The sequence below is a fragment of the Tachyglossus aculeatus genome, chromosome 3, assembly GCF_015852505.1.
Source record: "Tachyglossus aculeatus isolate mTacAcu1 chromosome 3, mTacAcu1.pri, whole genome shotgun sequence".
Taxonomy (NCBI): Eukaryota; Metazoa; Chordata; class Mammalia; order Monotremata; family Tachyglossidae; genus Tachyglossus; species Tachyglossus aculeatus.
Genome location: NC_052068.1, coordinates 1,177,403 through 1,198,889, shown reverse-complemented (window position 1 = coordinate 1,198,889; position 21,487 = coordinate 1,177,403). Strand labels below are relative to the sequence as shown.

The window sequence follows — 21,487 nt, the reverse complement described above, 5'->3', positions numbered from 1 at the left end:
TACTGTGTGCAGAGCACTGCACTAATAATAATAATAATGATGGCATTTCTTAAGCACTTACTATGTGCAAAGCACTGTTCTAAGCTCTGGGGAGGTTACAATAATAATCATAATGATGATGGCATTTATTAAGCGCTATGTGCAAAGCACTGTTCTAAGCTCTGGGGAGGTTACAATAATAATAATAATAATAATGGCATTTATTAAGCACTTACTATGTGCAAAGCACTGTTCTAAGCTCTGGGGAGGTTACAATAATAATAATAATAATAATGGCATCTATTAAGCACTTACTATGTGCAAAGCACTGTTCTAAGCTTTGGGGAGGTTACAATAATACTAATGATGATGGCATTTATTAAGCACTTACTATGTACAGAGCAGTGTTCTAAGCTCTGGGGAGGTTACAATAATAATAATGATAATAATAATAATGATGGCATTTATTAAGTGCTTACTATGTGCAAAGCACTGTTCTAAGAGCTGGGGAGGTACAATAATAATAATAATGATGATGGCATTTATTAAGCACTTACTATGTGCAAAGCACTGTTCTAAGCGCTGGGGAGGTTACCATAAAAATAATAATGATGGCATTTATTAAGCGCTTACTATGTGCAAAGCACTGTTCTAAGCTCTGGGGAGGTTACAATAATAATAATAATAATGATGGCATTTATTAAGCACTTCCTATGTGCAAAGCGCTGTTTTAAGCCCTGGGGAGGTTACAATAATAATAATGATGGCATTTATTAAGTGCTTACTATGTGTAAAGCACTGTTCTAAGCTCTGGGGAGGTTACAATAATAATAATAATAATGATGGCATTTATTAAGCACTTACTATGTGCAAAGCACTGTTCTAAGCGCTGGGGAGGTTACCATAAAAATAATAATGATGACATTTACTAAGCGCTTACTATGTGCAAAGCGCTGTTCTAAGCTCTGGGGAGGTTGCAATAATAATAATAATGATGGCATTTATTAAGAGCTTAGTATGTGCAAAGCACTGTTCTAAGCGCTGGGGAGGATACAATAATAATAATGATGATGATGATGGCATTTATTAAGCGCTTACTATGTGTAAAACACTGTTCTAAGTGCTGGGGAGGATACAATAATTATAATGATGATGATGTTGGCATTTATTAAGCACTTACTATGTGCAAAGCGCTGTTTTAAGCCCTGGGGAGGTTACAATAATAATAATGATGGCATTTATTAAGTGCTTACTATGTGTAAAGCACTATTCTAAGCTCCGGGGAGGTTACAATAATAATAATAATAATAATGGCATTTATTAAGCACTTATTATGTGCAAAGCACTGTTCTAAGCGCTGGGGAGGTTACCATAAAAATAATAATGATGACATTTATTAAGCGCTTACTATGTGCAAAGCGCTGTTCTAAGCTCTGGGGAGGTTGCAATAATAATAATAATAATAATAATGGCATTTATTAAGAGCTTAGTATGTGCAAAGCACTGTTCTAAGCGCTGGGGAGAATACAATAATAATAATGATGATGATGGCATTTATTAAGCGCTTACTATGTGTAAAGCACTGTTCTAAGTGCTGGGGAGGATACAATAATTATAATGATGATGATGTTGGCATTTATTAAGCACTTACTATGTGCAAAGCACTGTTCTAAGCGCTGGGGAGGTTACAATAATAATAATAATGATGATGGCATTTATTAAGCACTTACTATGTGCACAGCACTGTTCTAAGCGCTGGGGAGGTTACCATAAAAATAATAATGATGGCATTTATTAAGCGCTTACTATGTGCAAAGCACTGTTCTAAGTGCTGGGGAGGTTACAATAATAATAATGATGATGATGGCATTTATTAAGCACTCACTATGTGCAAAGTACTGTTCTAAGCGCTGCGGAGGCTACAAGGTGATCAGGTTGTCCCACGGGGGGCTCACAGTCTTAATCCCCATTTTACAGATAAGGTAACTGAGGCACAGAGAAGTTAAGTGACTTGCCCAAAGTCACACAGCTGACAATTAGCGGAGCCAGTGTTTGAACCCTTGACCTCTGACTCCAAAGCCCGGGCTCTTTAATAATAAGAATAATGATGGCATTTATTAAGCTCTTACTATGTGCAAAGCACTGTTCTAAGCGCTGGGGAAGTTACAAGGTGATCATGTTGTCCCTCGTGGGGCTCACAGTCTTCATCCCCATTTTCCAGATGAGGGAACTGAGGCCCAGAGAAGTGAAGTGATTTGCCCAAAGTCACACAACTGACAGTTGGCGGAGCTGGGATTTGAACCCACCACCTCTGACTCCAAAGCCCAGGCTCTTTGCACTGAGCCACGCTGCTTCTCACTAAGCACTAGAACAATAAACAAGACACATTCCCTGCCCATAATAATAATAATGATGGCATTTATTAAGTGCTTACTATGTGCAAAGCACTGTTCTAAGCGCTGGGGAGGTTACAGACTAGAGGGGGAAACAGGGTGGGCATCCTTGACGAGCTCCCGGCCCTCGCTTTCCCGCCCACCATGTGGTCATTCATTCATTCATTCATTCAATCGTATTTATTGAGCGCTTACTGTGTGCAGAGCACTGTTGGGTAGGGACCGTCTCTACATGTTGCCAACTTGTACTTCCCAAGCGCTTAGTACAGTGCTCTGCACACAGTAAGCGCTCAATAAATACGATTGATTGATTGATTGATTGGGAAGTCCAACTTGGCAACATCTAGAGACGGTCCCTACCCAACAGCGGGCTCACAGTCTAGAAGGGTCTTGTTCATTCATTCATTCATTCATTCATTCATTCATTCATTCATTCATTCACTCAATCGTATTTATTGAGCGCTTACTGTGTGCAGAGCACTGAACTAAGCGCTTGGGAAGTCCAAGTTGGCAACACATAGAGACGGTCCCTACCCAACAGCGGACTCACAGTCTAGAAGGGTCTTGTTCATTCATTCATTCATTCATTCATTCATTCAATCGTATTTATTGAGCTCTTACTGTGTGCAGAGCACTGGACTAAGCGTTTGGGAAGTACAAGTTGGCAACACATAGAGACGGTCCCTACCCAACAGCGGGCTCACAGTCTAGAAGGGTCTTGTTCATTCATTCATTCATTCATTCATTCAATCGTATTTATTGAGCGCTTACTGTGTGCAGAGCACTGGACTAAGCGCTTGGGAAGTCCAAGTTGGCAACATCTAGAGACAGTCCCTTCCCAACAGCAGGCTCACAATCTAGAAGGGTCTTGTTCATTCATTCATTTATTCATTCATTCAATCGTATTTGTTGAGTGCTTTCTGTGTGCAGAGCACTGGACTAAGCGCTTGGGAAGTCCAAGTTGGCAGCACATAGAGGCGGTCCCTACCCAACGGCGGGCTCACAGTCTAGAAGGGTCTTGTTCATTCATTCATTCATTCATTCATTCAGTCGTATTTATTGAGCGCTTACTGTGTGCAGAGCACTGGACTAAGCGCTTGGGAAGTCCAAGTTGGCAACATATAGAGACGGTCCCTACCCAACAATGAGCTCACAGTCTAGGAGGGTCTTGTTCATTCATTCATTCATTCATTCATTCAATCGTATTTATTGAGCGCTTCCTGTGTGCAGAGCACTGTACTAAGCGCTTGGGAAGTCCAAGTTGGCAACATCTAGAGACGGTCCCTACCCAACAGTGGGCTCACAGTCTAGAAGGGGGAGGATGGTCAGCAGGCAGTTTGCCTCGGTTGCCTCGGAGCATCGCAGGAGGGAGGGAATGAGGGCCGGTAGTGTGCCCGCCTGCCCGCCCGAGTGGGTCATCCCCATGTCCGGCCGCTTCCTGGAGCTGGGAATCCTTCCCCCCTACAACTGGCACTCCGTAGGTGCTCAATAAATGCCGCTGACAAGCTGAGCGCCGGGCTTCCGGGACACCCGGGCCCACCCCACCTAATCAATCAATCAATCAATCATATTTATTGAGCACTTACCGTGTGCAGAGCACTGTACTAAGCACTTGGGAAGTCCAAGTTGGCACCATATAGAGACGGTCCCTACCCAACAGTGGGCTCACCTAAGACTGTGAGCCCGTTGTTGGGTCGGGACCGTCTCTCTATGTTGCCAACTTGGACTTCCCAAGCGCTTAGTCCAGTGCTCTGCACACAGTAAGTGCTTGATAAATGTGATTGAGTGAATGGCACATAGTAAGTGCTTAACAAATACCATAAATATTATCTTCTAGACTGTGAGCCCACTGTTTGGTAGGGATCGTCTCTATATGTTGCCAACTGGGCCTTCCCAAGTGCTTAGTCCAGTGCTCTGCACACAGTAAGCGCTCAATAAATACGATTGAAAGAATGAATGAATCTAGCTTTATTTCTATTTATTCTGATGACTTTCATTCATTCATTCAATCGTATTTATTGAGCGCTTACTGTGCACAGAGCACTGGACTAAGCGCTTGGGAAGTCCAAGTTGGCAACATCTAGAGATGGTCCCTACCCAACAGCGGGCTCACAGTCTAAAACGGGGAGACAGACAACAAAAGAAAACATAAGAACAAAATAAAACATAAGAACAAAACAAAACAAAACACTTAACACCCGTCCACATGTTTTGTTTTGTTGTCTGTCTCCCCCTTCTAAACTGTGAGTCCGTTGTTGGGTAGGGACCGTCTCTATATGTTGCCGACTTGTTCTTCCCAAGCTCTTAGTCCAGTGCTCTGCACACAGTAAGCGCTCAATAAATACGATTGAATGAATGAATGAATCTGTCTATCTTTATTATCTATCTGTGTATGAAAGATTGCACAGATTTATTACTCTTTATTTTACTTGTGCATACTTACTATTCTATATATTTTGTTAATGATGTGCATTTAGCTTTCATTCTATTTATTCTGACGACTTGACACCGTCCACATGTTTTGTTTTGTTGCCTGTCTCCCCCTTCTAGACTGTGAGCCCGCTGTTGGGTAGGGACCGGCTCTATATGTTGCCGACTTGTTCTTCCCAAGCGCTTAGTCCAGTGCTCTGCACACAGTAAGCGCTCAATAAATACGATTGAAAGAATGAATGAATCTAGCTTTCTTTCTATTTATTCTGATGACTTGACACCCGTCCACATGTTTTGTTTTGTTGTCCGTCTCCCCCTTCTAGACTGTGAGCCCGTTGTGGGGTAGGGACCATCTCTAGATGTTGCCAACTTGTACTTCCCAAGCGCTTAGTCCAGTGCTCTGTACACAGTAAGCGCTCAATAAATACGATTGAATGAATGAATGAATCTATCTGTGTATGAAAGATTACAGAGATTTATTACTCTTTATTTTACTTGTGCATACTATTCTATTTATTTTGTTAATGATGTGCATTTAGCTTTCATTCTATTTATTCTGATGACTTGACACCCATCCACATGTTTAGTTTTGTTGTCTGTCTCCCCCTTCTAGACTGTGAGCCCGCTGTTGGGTAGGGACCGGCTCTAGATGTTGCCGACTTGTTCTTCCCAAGCACTTAGTCCAGTGCTCTGCACACAGTAAGTGCTCAATAAATACGAATGAAAGAATGAATGAATCTAGCTTTCTTTCTATTTATTCTGACAACTTGACACCTGTCCACATGTTTAGTTTTGTTGTCCGTCTCCCCTTCCTAGACTGTGAGCCCGTTGTTGGATAGGGACCGTCTCTAGATGTTGCCAACTTGTTCTTCCCAAGCGCTTAGTCCAGTGCTCTGCACACAGTAAGGGCTCAATAAATACGATTGAAAGAATGAATGAATCTAGCTTTCTTTCTATTTATTCTGATGACTTGACACCTGTCCACATGTTTAGTTTTGTTGTCCGTCTCCCCTTTCCAGACTGTGAGCCCGCTGTTGGGGAGGGACCGTCTCTATATGTTGCCACCTTGTACTTCCCAAGCGCTTAGTCGAGTGCTCTGCACACAGTAAGCACTCAATAAATACGATTGAATGAATGAATGAATCTATCTATCTCTATCATCTATCTATCTACCTGTGTATGAAACATTGCACAGATTTATTACTCTTAATTTTACTTGTACATACTATTCTATATATTTTGTTAATGATGTGCATTTAGCTTTCATTCTATTTATTCTGACGACTTGACACCGTCCACATGTTTAGTTTTGTTGTCCGTCTCCCCTTTCTAGACTGTGAGCCCGTCGTTGGGTAGGGACCGTCTCTATACGTTGCCGACTTGTCCTTCCCAAGCGCTTAGTCCAGTGCACTGCACACAGTAAGTGCTCAATAAATACGATTGAAAGAATGAATGAATCTAGCTTTATTTCTATTTATTCTGATGACTTGACACCCGTCCACATGTTTAGTTTTGTTGTCCGTCTCCCCTTTCCAGACTGTGAGCCCGCTGTTGGGTAGGGACCGGCTCTATATGTTGCCGACTTGTTCTTCCCAAGCGCTTAGTCCAGTGCTCTGCACACAGTAAGCGCTCAATAAATACGATTGAATGACTGAATCTCTGGCGGGGGGAATTGGGCCTTCCCCACGGCCTCCCCACCGGCCCCCTACCCCTGTCTCCCCCCGGGAAGCAATGCTGACTGCGTTTCCCGCTCTTTTCTTTACTTGTACCTATTTTTCCATTTATTTTATTTTGTTAATATGTTTGGTTTTGTTCTCTGTCTCCCCCCGGGAAGCGATGCTGACTGCGTTTCCCGCTCTTTACTTGCACCTATCCATTCCATTTATTTTATTTTGTTAGTATGTTTGGTTTTGTTCTCCGTCTCCCCCTTTTAGACTGTGAGCCCGCCGTTGGGTAGGGCCCGTCTCTAGATGTTGCCAACTTGGACTTCCCAAGCGCTTAGTCCAGCGCTCTGCACACAGTAGGCGCTCAATAAATACGACTGATTGATCGATTGATGGATTTTCCCATCCAGGTTCCTGCACGGGGCCCTTCGACGCCGTGTTCGACTGGATCCGCACGGAGAGGAGCCCGTTCGGAGAGCGGCTGGTGCGATTTAACACCTATTTCTTCCGCGGCGGCTGGTACTGGCTCTACGAGAACCGGAAAAACCGGACGCGCTACGGAGACCCCATCCCCGTGGTCACGGGCTGGCGGGGGCTCCCGCCCCGCGACCTCGACGCCTTCGTCCACGTCTGGTCCCGCGGGAGAGACGAGCGCTACTTCTTCAAAGGTGACAAGCGGCCTAACCCTTGCCGGCGGGCCCGAGACCTGAGTTTTACTCCCTGCTCTGTCCTGGTCTTCTGGGTGACCTTGGACGGGTCATTTTGACACCCTAGGCCTCAGTTTTTTAATCCAAAAAATGGGAATAAGGTTCCTGCTCCTCCGTCCCACTTAGTCTATGAACCTGGTCTGCTGGGTGACCTTGGACAGGTCATTTTGACACCCTGGGCCTCAGTTTTTTTAATCCGTAAAATGGGAATTAGGTCCCTCCGCCTTAGTCTGTGAGCCTGGTCTTCTGGGTGACCTTGGATGGATCATTTTGACACCCTGGGCCTCAGTTGTTTTAATCCATAAAATGGGAATAAGGTCCCTGCTCTTCCCTCCCCCTTTTAGTCTGTGAGCCTGGTCTTCTGGGTGACCTTGGACGGGTCATTTTGACACCCTGGGCCTCAGTTGTTTTAACCCGTAAAATGGGAATAAGGTCCCTGCTCCTCCCTCCCACTTAGTCTATGAACCTGGTCTGCTGGGTGACCTTGGACGGGTCATTTTGACACCCTAGGCCTCAGTTTTTTAATCCGTAAAATGGGAATAAGGTCCCTGCCCTTCCCTCCCCCTTAGTCTGTGAGCCTGGTCTTCTGGGTGACCTTGGACGGGTCATTTTGACACCCTGGGCCTCAGTTTTTTTAATCTGTAAAATGGGAATAAGGTCCCTCCCCCTTTTAGTCTATGAACCTGGTCTGCTGGGTGACCTTGGACAGGTCATTTTGACACCCTAGGCCTCAGTTTTTTTAATCCATAAAATGGAAATAAGGTCCCTCCCCCTTAGTCTGTGAGCCTGGTCTTCTGGGTGACCTTGGACAGGTCATTTTGACACGCTGGGCCTCAGTTTTTTTAATCCGTAAAATGGGAATAAGGTCCCTGCTCTTCCCTCCCCCTTTAAGTCTGTGAGCCTGATCTTCTGGGTGACCTTGGACGGGTCATTTTGACACCCTGGGCCTCAGTTTTTTAAATCCGTAAAATGGGAATAAGGTCCCTGCTCTTCCCTCCCCCTTAGTCTATGAGCCTGGTCTTCTGGGTGACCTTAGACAGGTCATTTTGAAACCCTGGGCCTCAGTTGTTTTTATCCGTAAAATGGGAGTAAAGTCCCTGCTCTTCCCTCCCCATTTTAGTCTGTGGGCCTGGTCTTCTGGGTGACCTTGGACAGGTCATTTTGACACCCCGGGCCTCAGTTTTTTTAATCCGTAAAATGGGAATAAGGTCCCTGCTCTTCCCTCCCCCTTTTAATCTGTGAGCCTGGTCTTCTGGGTGACCTTCGACAGGTCATTTTGACCCCCTGGGCCTCAGTTGTTTTAATCTGTAAAATGGGGATAAGGTTCCTGCTCTTCCCTCCCCCTTAGTCTGTGAGCCTGGTCTTCTGGGTGACCTTGGACAGGTCATTTTGACACCCCGGGCCTCAGTTTTTTTAATCCATAAAATGGGAATAAGGTCCCTGCTTTTCCCTCCCCCTTTTAGTCAGTGAGCCTGGTCTTCTGGGTGACCTTGGACAGGTCATTTTGACACCCCGGGCCTCAGTTTTTTTAATCCGTAAAATGGGAATAAGGTCCCTGCTCTTCCCTCCCCCTTTTAATCTGTGAGCCTGGTCTTCTGGGTGACCTTCGACAGGTCATTTTGACCCCCTGGGCCTCAGTTGTTTTAATCTGTAAAATGGGAATAAGGTTCCTGCTCTTCCCTCCCCCTTAGTCTGTGAGCCTGGTCTTCTGGGTGACCTTGGACGGGTCATTTTGACACCCCGGGCCTCAGTTTTTTTAATCCATAAAATGGGAATAAGGTCCCTGCTTTTCCCTCCCCCTTTTAGTCAGTGAGCCTGGTCTTCTGGGTGACCTTGGACAGGTCATTTTGACACCCTGGGCCTCAGTTTTTTTAATTTGTAAAATGGGAATAAAGTCCCTGCTCTTCCCTCCCCCTTAGTCTGTGAGCCTGGTCTTCTGGGTGACCTTGGACGGGTCATTTTGACACCCCGGGCCTCAGTTTTTTTAATCCATAAAATGGGAATAAGGTCCCTGCTTTTCCCTCCCCCTTTTAGTCTGATCTGATTATCCCTGTCTGATTATCCGATCTGATTATCTCCTATCTATCCCAGTGTCCAGCACAGAGCAAGCACTAGCGTTAGGCTGATTAGATTAGGCAGTGCGTGCATACATGTGTGCATGTGTGTACACACGTGTGGACATACGGTGTGGCCAGGACTTGGGGGGGTCCCACACTGGACTTTCCAGCCACGAGTGGACACAGGGTGACCTCTCCCCACCAAACAGCGGCATCGCCCTCAGGCTCCCGGGCTGGGGTTCGAAACGCGACCACGATGGGGGCCGTGGGACTTGCGGGAGACGGCCCAGAGTGACCCTGAAAAAGGAATAATAGTAATAATAATAATAATAATGATTCATTGATTCATTCAATTGTATTCATTGAGCACTTACTGTGTGCAGAGCACTGGACTAAGCACTTGGGAAGTTCAAGTTGGCAACATATAGAGACGGTCCCTACCCAACATTCATTCATTCATTCGATCGTATTTATTGAGCGCTTCCTGTGTGCAGAGCACTGTACTAATCAATCAATCGTATTTATTGAGCGCTTACTATGTGCAGAGCACTGTACTAAGCGCTTGGGAAGTACAAATTGGCAACAGTAATAATAATAATAGTAATAATACAAGCTGGCAACATATGGAGACGGTCCCTACCCAACATTCATTCATTCATTCGATCGTATTTATTGAGTGCTTCCTGTGTGCAGAGCACTGTACTAAGCGCTTGGGAAGTACAAGTTGGCAACATACAGAGACGGTCCCTATGCAACATTCATTCATTCATTCGATCGTATTTATTGAGCGCTTACTGTGTGCAGAGCACTGTACTAAGTGCTTCGGAAGTACAAGTTGGCAACATATCGAGACAGTCCCTACCCAACATTCATTCATTTATTCGATCGTATTTATTGAGCACTTACTGTGTGCAGAGCACCGTACTAAGCGCTTGGGAAGTACAAGTTTGCAACATATAGAGACGGTCCCTATGCAACATTCATTCATTCATTCGATCGTATTTATTGAGCACTTACTGTGTGCAGAGCACTGTACTAAGCGCTTGGGAAGTACAAGTTGGCAACATATAAAGACGGTCCCTACCCAACAACGGGCTCACAGTCAAGAAGGGGGAGACAGACAACAAAACAACACATAATAATAATAATAATAATAATAATGTTGGTATTTGTTAAGCACTTATTATGTGCAAAGCACTGTTCTAAGCGCTGGGGTAGGTACAAGGTAATCAGGTTGTCCCACGAGGGGCTCCCAGTCTTCATCCCCATTTTCCAGATGAGGGAACTGAGGCCCAGAGAAGTGAAGTGACTTGCCCAACGTCACACAGCTGGCAAGTGGCGGAGCCGGGATTTGAACCCACGACCTCTGACTCCAAAGCCCGGGCTCTTTCCACTGAGCCACGCTGCTTCCCCTGACACATGGAGACAGGTGACAAAATCGTCAGAACAAATGGAATTAAAGCTATATTCATTCATTCATTCAATCGTATTTATTGAGCGCTTACTGTGTGCACAGCACTGCACTAAGCGCTTGGGAAGTCCGGGCTCTTTCCATTGAGCCACGCTGCTCCTCCACTTCTCTGTGCCTCAGTTCCCTCATCTGTAAAATGGGGAGTAAAGACTGAGCCCCACGTGGGACAACCTGATTACCTAGTATCTCCCCCTGCGCTTAGAACAGTGCTTTGCACATAGTAAGCGCTTAATAAATGCCATCATTATAGTAAGCGCTTAACAAATAGCAACATTATTATCTTCATCATCATCAATCGTATTTATTGATGATAACATTATTATCTTCTAGGCTGTGAGCCCATTGTTGGGTAGGGACCATCTCTGTTGCCGATTTGTACTTCCCAAGCGCTTAGTCCAGTGTTCCGCACACAGTAAGTGCTCAATAAATAATAATAATAATAATAATGGCATTTATTAAGCGCTTACTATGTGCAAAGCACTGTTCTAAGCGCTGGAAAGGTTACAAGGTGATCAGGTTGTCCTGGGGGGCTCACAGTCTTAATCCCCATTTTACAGATGAGGTAACTGAGGCCCAGAGAAGTTAAGCGACCTGCCCAAAGTCACACAGCTGGCAATTGGCGGAGCCGGGATTCGAACCCATGACCTCTGACTCCAAAGCCGGTGCTCTTTCCACTGAGCCACGCTGCTCCTCTGCCCCGTTGATTGACGGGGAGACTTGGAAGGGCGTTGGGGGGCCATTGGGGAACCATCCAGGGCGTCCTCCCCACCGCGCTGGCCCAAACCAACGTCCTCCCGCTTGTTTTTTTTTAACGGTATTTGTTAATCAATCATCATCATCAATCTTATTTATTGAGCGCTTACTATGTGCAGAGCACTGTACTAAGCGCTTGGGAAGTACAAATTGGCAACATCTAGAGACGGTCCCTACCCAACAGTGGGCTCACAGTCTAAAAGGGGGAGACAGAGAACAAAACCAAACATACTACCAAAATAAAATAAACAGAATAGATATGTACAAATAAAATAAACAAATAAATAAAGAGTAGAGCACTGTACTAAGCGCTTGGGAAGTACAAGTTGGCAACATATAGAGACGGTCCCTACCCAACAGTGGGCTCACCCTAATTCCCAATCCCAACACGGGCCTGAGGTTCAGAGGACGAGGATCCTAATCCCGGCTCTGCCCCATTGTCTGCCGTGTGACCCTGGGTAAGTCACTTCACTTCTCTGGGCCTCAGTTATTAATAATAATAATGTTAGTATTTGTTAAGCGCTCACTATGTGCCAAGCACTTGTTCTAAGCGCTGGCGGGGGATACAAGGTCATCAAGGTTGTCCCACGTGGGGCTCTCAGTCTTCATCCCCATTTTCCAGATGAGGGAACTGAGGCCCAGAGAAGTGAAGCGACTTACCCAAAGTCACCCAGCTGAGAAGGATAAATGATAATTTGGGTATTTGTGAAGCGCTTACTATGTGCAAAGCACCGCCCTAAGCGCTGGGGAGGATACGAGGTGATCAGGTTGTCCCACGTGGAAGTGGCGGAGCCGGGATTAGAACCCGTGACCTCTGACATATATACTGACCTGTATATATGTTTGTATGTATTTATTACTCTATTTATTTTATTTGTACATATTTATTCTATTTATTTTATTTTGTTAACATGTTTCGTTTTGTTCTCTGTCTCCCCCTTCTAGACTGTGAGCCCGCTGTTGGGTAGGGACCGTCTCTAGATGTTGCCACCTTTCATTCATTCATTCAGTCGTATTTATTGAGCGCTTACTGTGTGCAGAGCACTGTACTAAGCGCTTGGGAAGTCCAAGTTGGCAACATCTAGAGACGGTCCCTACCCAACAGTGGGCTCACTTGTACTTCCCAAGCGCTTAGTACAGTGCTGTGCACACAGTAAGCGCTCAATAAATACGATTGATTGAATGAATGAATGAATGAATGAATGAATGAATGACTCCCAAGCCCGGGCTCTTTCCACTGAGCCACGCTGCCTCCCCTGTTCCCTCATCTGTAAAATGGGGATGAAGACTGGGAGCCCCCCGTGGGACAACCTGATCACCTTGTATCCTCCCCAGCGCTTAGAACAGTGGTTGGCACATAGTAAGCGCTTAACAAATACCAGAATTATTATTATCATTATTATTATTATTATTATATGCCCAGCACCATTCTAAGCACTAAGGTATATACAAGGCAATCACTTCCCAAGCGCTTAGTCCAGTGCTCTGCACACAGTAAGCGCTCAATAAATACGATTGATTGATTGACCCACAGAGTCTGAGTCTCTTAATCCCCGTTTTACAATCAATCAATCAATCAATCGTATTTATTGAGCGCTTACTATGTGCAGAGCACTGTACTAAGCGCTTGGGAAGTACAAATTGGCATCACATAGAGACAGTCCCTACCCAACAGTGGGCTCACAGTCTAAAAGGGGGAGCCAGAGAACAGAACCAAACATACCAACAAAATAAAATAAGTAGGATAGAAATGTACAACAGATAACCGAGGCTCAGAGAATTGAAGTGACTTGCCCAGGGTCATGCGGTAGACAAGGATTCATTCATTCATTCATTCATTCATTCAATCGTATTTATTGAGCACTTACTGTGTGCAGAGCACTGGACTAAGCGCTTGGGAAGTCCAAGTTGGCAACACCTAGAGACGGTCCCTACCCAACAGTGGGCTCACCAATAATAATACTAACAGCATTTATTAAGCGCTTACGAAGCAGCGTGGCTCAGTGGAAAGAGCCCAGGCTTTGGAGCCAGAGGTCATGGGTTCAAATCCCGGCTCCGCCAATTGTCAGCTATATGACTTTGGGCAAGTCCATTCATTCATTCAATCGTATTTATTGAGCGCTTTATTGAGCCAGAGGTCATGGGTTCGAATCCCGGCTCTGCCACATGTTTGCTGTGTGACCTTGGGCAAGTCACTTAACTTCTCTGAGCCTCAGTTATCTCATCTGTAAAATGGGGATTAAGACTGTGAGCCCCACGTGGGACAACTTGATCACCTTGTATCCCCCCTGTGCTTAGAACAGTGCTCTGCACATAGTAAGCGCTTAACAAATGCCATCATTATTATTATTATTATTATTACTGTGTGCAGAGCACTGTACTAAGCGCCTGGGAAGTACAAGTTGGCAACATATAGAGACGGTCCCTACCCAACAGTGGGCTCACAGTCTAGAAGGGGGAGACAGAGAACAAAACAAAACATATTAGCAAAATAAAATGAATAGAATAAATATGTTCAAATAAAATAGAGTAATAAATATGTACAAACGTATATGCATATATACAGGTGCTGTGGGGAGGGGAAGGAGGTAAGGTGGGGGGATGGGGAGGGGGAGGAGGGGGCTGTTTGATTGATTGTTTGATTGATTGACTGATCGACTGATAGATGCAGGGAAAGGAGGTTCCTGAGGAGGTGAGGGTGGTGACTCTCGGGGAAATGGTTTTAATTTGGGGTAGATGGTTTCAATTTTGTTCACAGAATAGTGGGCAAGATTATCAATTAATCAATCAATCAATCATTCACTTCTCTGGGCCTGTACCTGTATATACCTGAATATATGTCTGTACGTATTTATTACTCTATTTATTTTACTTGTACATATCTATTCTATTTATTTTATTTTGTTAGTATGTTTGGTTTTGTTCTCTGTCTCCCCCTTTTAGACTGTGAGCCCACTGTTGGGTAGGGACTGTCCCTATATGTTGCCATCTTGTACCTCCCAAGCGCTTAGTACAGCGCTCTGCACACAGTAAGCGCTCAATAAATACGATTGATTGATTGATTGATTGATTGGGCCTCAGTTCCCTCATCTGTCAAATGAGGATGAAGACCGTGAGCCCCCCGGGGGACAACCTGATCACCTTGTACCCTCTCCAGCGCTTAGAACAGTGCTTTGCACATAGTAAGCGCTTAATAAATGCTATTATTTCCCGGCACCGCCACTTGTCAGCCGTGTGACTTTGGGCAAGTCACTTAACTTCTCCGTGCCTCAGTGACCTCATCTGTAAAATGGGGATTAAGACTGTGAGCCCTCCGTGGGACAACCTGATCACCTTGTAACCTCCCCAGCGCTTAGAACAGTGCTTGGCACATAGTAAGCGCTTAATAAATGCTATTATTATTATTATTATTATTATAAATGCCTTTATTACTATTATTTTTATAGAAGGATTAGAACCCAAGTCCTTCCGACCACCAGGCCCGTGCTCTAGGCACTAGGCCTTGCTTCTTTTTTAGCCTTGTGGTGTCGTCCACTGCCGAGCGCGTGGCGCGGCGCTCCTCACAACCAGGCCCGAATCAATCAATCGTATTTATTGAGCGCTTACTGTGTGCGGAGCACTGTACTGAGCGCTTGGGAAGTCCAAGTTGGCCACATATAGAGACGGTCCCTACCCAACAGTGGGCTCACCGTCTAAAAGTCCTCCTTTTAATTAAATCCTCCTCCCTCTAATTTGGACAGAGCCCTATGTGTGACAGGGTCTGTGTCCAGCTTGATTATCTCGTACCTATTCCAGCATTTAGTACAATGCTTGGCACATAATAAGCGCTTAACAAGTACCATTAAAAAAACGGGTTTCTGTGTCTGAAGTACCACACAGTGAAAGATGAAACCCTTCAGAAGCAAAACACAAGAAAACCTAAAAGCTAAAAGTCAGGAAGACTTGGCTTCTAGCCCGGAAAGCTAAATCCTTTTTGTCAATATATGGCATCATGGACTATCCGAGTGTTTGGAGTGTGCCCCACTTTTCCTCATCGCTCAGTGGAAAGAGCCCGGGCTTTGGAGTCAGGTCATGGGTTCAAATCCCTGCTCTGCCAACTGTCAGCTGTGTGACTTCGGGCAAGTCACTTCACTTCTCCGGGCCTCAGTTCCGTCATCTGTAAAATGGGGACGGAGACTGTGAGCCCCTCGTGGGGCAACCTGATCACCTTGTAACCTCCCCAGCGCTTAGAACAGTGCTTTGCACAGAGTAAGCGCTTCATAAATGCTATTATTATTATTATTATTAAAAGTCTTCGGGAAGTGACCAGCTCCGTGTCTCCCGCCGGGCACCAGGGAATCGCTACTGGAGGTACGACGGCGACGGCGACCGGACGTACGCGGAGGACGAACAGGGCCGCGCGTATCCCAGGCCGATTTCCGAGCGGTTCCCGGGCATCCCGACTCCCCTCGACGCCGCCTTCTACGAGCGGAGAAGCCAGTGGATCTACTTCTTCAAGGGCGCACTGGTAAGGGTGGAGCGGCCATGCAGGGAGCGCTCAGAAAGGAGTCGGGGGGCCGTCGCGCCAGCGGCCTCCTCGCTGACCTCAACCCCTCCTCGACGGCTCCAGAGAGCCCTCGGAAGGAGTCATCATCATCATCATCATCAATCGTATTTATTGAGCGCTTACTATGTGCGGAGCACTGTACTAAGCGCTTGGGAAGTACAAATTGGCAACATACAGAGACAGTCCCTACCCAACAGTGGGCTCACAGTCTAAAAGGGGGAGACAGAGAACAAAACCAAACATACTAACAAAATAAAATAGAATAGATATGTACAAGTAAAATAAATAAAGAGTAATAAATATGTACAAACATATATACATATATACAGGTGCTGTGGGGAAGGGAAGGAGGCAAGAGTCCATCACACTGTCAGTCTGAGTGAGCGCTCAGTAAGTACCCAGGACTGACCGACTGGCCGCGGGAAAGGGCTGAATCCGGCTGTTTGTACCTCCGGCCGCCTGATCTAAAATTGAAGTTCAGGAAAGAAACCTTAATAATAATAATGGTATTTGTTAAGCGCTTACTATGTGCTCAGCGCTGGGGGGGATACAAGGCGATCGGGTTGTCCCACGTGGGGCTCACAATCTTAATCCCCATTTTCCAGACGAGGTAACTGAGGCCCAGAGAAGTGAAGTGGCTTGCCCAAAGTCACACAGCTGACAGCTGGCGGAGGCGGGATTTGAACCCCTGACCTCTGGCTCCAAAGCTCGCGCTCTTTCCACCGAGCCACGCTGCTTCTCTAAGTAATCAGTAATGATGATGATGATGATGATGGGATTTGTTTGTTCATTCATTCAATCGTATTTATTAAGCGCTTACTGTGGAGCACTGGACTATTTGTTGTGCACTTACTATGTGCTAAGCGTTGGGGGGGATACGAGGAAATCCGGTTGGGGCTCGCGGTCTTCATCCCCATTTGACAGGGGAGGTAACTGAGGCCCAGAGAAGTGACTTGCCCAAGGTCGCAGAGCAGACAAGTGGCAGAGCCGGGACTGTCTCTATATGTTGCCAATTTGTACTTCCCAAGCGCTTAGTACAGTGCTCTGCACACAGTAAGCGGTCAATAAATACGACTGATGATGATGATGATTAGAACCCACAACCTCTGACTCCCAAGAGAAGTGAAATGACTTGCCCAGGGTCACACAGACCAGTGGTGGAGCCGGAATGAGAACCCAGGGGCTTCAGTACACGGGAAGCAGCGTGGCTCAGTGGAAAGAGCCCGGGCTTTGGAGTCAAAGGTCATGAGTTCAAATCCCAGCCCTGCCAATTGTCAGCTGGGTGACTTTGGGCAAGTCCCTCAACTTCTCTGTGCCTCAGTTCCCTCATCTGTAAAAATTTTTTGTTAATATGTTTTGTTTTTTAAGTTCATATGTTTTGTTTTGTTCTCTGTCTCCCCCTTCTAGACTGTGAGCCCGCTGTTGGGTAGGGACCGTCTCTCGATGTTGCCGACTTGGACTTCCCAAGCGCTTAGTACAGTGCTCTGCACACAGTAAGCGCTCAATAAATATGATTGAATGAATGAATGAATAAGTGGGGATGAAGACTGTGAGCCCCCCGTGGGAAAACTTGATTGTCTTGTTACCTCCCCAGCGCTTAGAACAGTGCTTGGTACATAGCAAGCGCTTAATAATGCCATCATTATTATTATTCATTCATTCATTCAGTCATATTTATTGAGCACTTACTGTGTGCAGAGCACTGTACTAAGCACTTGGGATGTCCAAGTTGGCAACATCTAGAGACGGTCCCTACCCAACAGCGGGCTCACAGTCTAGAAGGGGGAAACAGGCAACAAAACCAAACATATTAACAAAATAAAATAAATAGAATAAATACGTACAAGTAAAATAGAGTAATAAATCCGTACAAACATATATACATCTATACAGGTGCTGTGGGGAGGGGAAGGAGGTAAGGCGGGGCGATGGGGATGGGGGGGAGCGGGAGAGGAAGGAGGGGGCTCAGTCTGGGAAGGCCTCCTAATTATTATTATTATTATTATTATTATTATCATTATTATTATTATTATTATTATTATTATTCAGAACCCAGGATTAGAACCCGGCCCGTTAGGCCTCACTGCTTCCCTTCTTGGGAGCGGCTAGTGGTAAGTAGCCATGTTCGCTGCTCTCAAAAAACTTAGCCTCCTGTGAGCAGAGCAGTGTACTGAGAGACTGTGAGCCTGCTGTTGGGTAGGGACCGTCTCTATGTGTTGCCAACTTGTACTTCCCAAGCGCTTAGTACAGTGCTCTGCACACAGTTAAGCGCTCAGTAAATACAATTGAATGAATGAATGAATGGGAGGTTGGGAGAGGCCAATAGAGAAGCGGCATGACGTATGGGAAGAGCCCGGGCTTGGGAATCAGAAGGTCGTGGGTTCCGATCCCGGCTCCGCCACTCATCTGCTGTGTGACCTTGGGCAAGTCACTTCACTTCCCTGAGCCTCAGTTACCTCATCTGTCAAATGGGGATGGAGACCGTGAGCCCAGTGTGGAGCCCTCTCCATCCCCCCCATCTTACCTCCTTCCCTTCCCCACAGCACCTGTATATATGTATATATGTTTGTACATATTTACTACTCTATTTATTTATTTTACTTGTCCATATCTATTCTATTTATTTTATTTTGTTAATATGTTTGGTTTGGTTCTCTGTCTCCCCCTTCTAGACTGTGAGCCCACTGTTGGGTAGGGACCGTCTCTATATGTTGCCAACCTGTACTTCCCAAGCGCTTAGTACAGTGCTCTGCACACAGTAAGCGCTCAATAAATATGATTGATTGATTGACAGGGACTGTGTCCACCCCTATTCGCTTGTATCCACTTTAGTGTTCAGAACGATGCCTGGCACATAATAATAATAATAATGGTATTTGTTAAGCGCTTACTATGTGCAAAGCATTTCATTCATTCATTCAATTGCATTAAGTGCTTACTGTGTGCACAGCACCGTACTAAGCACTTGGGAAGTACAAGTTGGCAACATATGGAGACGGTCCCTGCCACATAATAATAATAATAATAATAATAATAATAATAATAATAATGGCATTTGTTAAGCACCTACTATGTGCAATGCATTTCATTCATTCATTCATTCAATCATATTGAGCGCTTACTGTGTGCAGAGCACTGTACTAAGCGCATGGGAAGTCCAAGTTGGCAACATATAGAGACGGTCCCTACCCAACAGAGGGCTCACAGTCTAGAAGGGGGAGATTGTTCTAAGCGCTGGGGGCATGCAGGGTGATCATGTTGTCCCACGGGGGGCTCACAGTCTTCATCCCCATTTGACAGATAAGGGAACTGAGGCCCAGAGAAGTTAAGTGACTTGCCCCAAGTCACCCAGCTGACAAGCGGCGGAGCCGGGATTAGAACGCATGACCGCCGACTCCCAAGCCCGGGCTCTTTCCACTGAGCCACGCTGCTTCTCTATGATATTTGTTAAGCGCTTACTACGTGCCGAGCGCTGTTCTAAGCGCTGGGGTAGATACAAGGTAATAGGGTTGTCATTCATTCATTCAATCGTATTTATTGAGTGCTTACTGTGAGCAGAGCACTGTACTAAGCGCTTGGAAAGTACATGTTGGCCACATATAGAAAGCAGTGTGGCTCAGTGGAAAGAGCCCGGGCTTTGGAGTCAAAGGTCATGGGTTTGAATCCCGGCTCCGCCACTTAGCTGTGTGACTTTGGGCAAGTCACTTCACTTCTCTGCGCCTCAGTTCCCTCATCTGTAAAATGGGGATTAAGACTGTGAGCCCCCCGTGGGACAACCTGATCACTTTGTAACTTCCCCAGCACTTAGAACAGTGCTTTGCACATAGTAAGCGCTTAATAAATGCTATCATTATTATATAGAGATGGCCCCTATCCAACAACGGGCTCACAGTCTGGACAGGGGAGACACACAACAAAACAAAACATGTGGACGGGTGTCGTCAGAATAAATAGAATTAAAGCTAGATGCACATCATTAACAAAATAGAATAGTAAATATGGACAAATAAAATAGAGTAATACATCTGTACAAACATATAGTAAGCGCTTAATATGATTGAATGAATGAACGAAATGCTTTGCACTTAGTAAGCGCTTAACAAATGCCATTATTATTATTATTATTATTATTGCGTGGCAGGGATCGTCTCCATAAGGTGCAGTAGGGAGGGGAAGGAGGTAGTCCCATGTGGGTCTCAGACTTAATCCCCATTTTACAGATGAGGGAACTGAGGCCCAGAGAAGTTAGGCGGCTTCCCCAAGGTCACACAGCAGACAAGGGGCGCAGCCGGGATTAGATCCCACGTCCTCCAACTCCCAAGCCCGGGCTCCTTCCACTAAAATACCACAAATATTCATTATTGTTAGGAAGTAGCCACACTCCCTGGCCTCAGGGAGCTGCCAATCCAGGGGGGCGGTGGGCACAGCCGGGATTAGAACCCACGCCCTCTGATTCCCAAACCTGGAATATTTCCACTAAAATACCACAAATATTCATTATTGTGATGAGAAGCAGCGTGGCTCAGTGGAAAGAGCCTGGGCTTTGGAGTCAGAGGTCATGGGTTCAAATCCTGGCTCCGCCAATTGTCAGCTGGGTGACTTTGGGCGAGTCACTTCACTTCTCTGGGCCTCAGTTCCCTCATATGGAAAATGGGGATTAAGACTGTAAGACCCACATGGGACAACCTGCCTTGTATCCCTCCAGCACTTAGAACAGTGCTTTGCACATAGTAAGCGCTTAGCAAATGCCATTATTATTATTATTATTATTATTATGTAGCCACACTCCCTGGCCTCAGGGAGCTGCCAGTCCAGAAGGGGGGCACAGCCGGGATTAGAACCCACGTCCTCTGACTCCCAAGCCCGGAATCTTTCCACTAAAATACCACAAATATTCATTATTGTTATGAGAAGCAGCGTGGTTCAGTGGAAAGAGCCCGGGCTTTGAGGTCATGGGTTCAAATCCTGACTCCTCCAATTGTCAGCTGGGTGACTTTGGGCGAGTCACTTCACTTCTCTGGGCCTCAGTTCCCTCATCTGTAAAATGGGGATTAAGACGGTAAGACCCACATGGGACAACCTGATCACCTTGTATCCCCCCAGCGCTTAGAACAGTGCTTTGTGCATAGTAAGCACTTAACAAATACCATTATTATTATTATTATTATTATGAAGTAGCCACACTCCCTGGCCTCAGGGAGCTGCCAATCCAGGGGTGGGGGGGCGCAGCCAGGATTAGAACCCACGTCCTCCGACTCCCAAGCCCGGAATCTTTCCACTAAAGTACCACAAATATCCATTATTGTTATGAAGTAGCCACACTCCCTGGCCTCAGGGAGCTGCCAATCCAGGGGGACGGGAGGCGCAGCCGGGATTAGAACCCACGTCCTCCGACTCCCAAGCCTGGGCTCCTTCCACTAAAATACCACAAATATTCATTATTGTGATGAGAAGCAGCGTGGCTCAGTGGAAAGAGCCCGGGCTTTG

At 45.9% G+C, this 21,487-nt stretch overlaps 1 protein-coding gene across 1 annotated transcript in view; it reads left to right on the top strand.

Annotated features, from left to right (window-relative positions):
• MMP21 (matrix metallopeptidase 21) overlaps positions 1–21,487 on the top strand; it is a 52,220-nt gene that overhangs the window by 22,126 nt on the left and 8,607 nt on the right. Inside the window, exons 5-6 of the mRNA XM_038743974.1 lie at positions 6,877–7,134; positions 15,789–15,961. Of these exons, the coding sequence (XP_038599902.1) occupies positions 6,877–7,134; positions 15,789–15,961 (431 nt within the window). The remainder of the gene's footprint in view (positions 1–6,876; positions 7,135–15,788; positions 15,962–21,487) is intronic.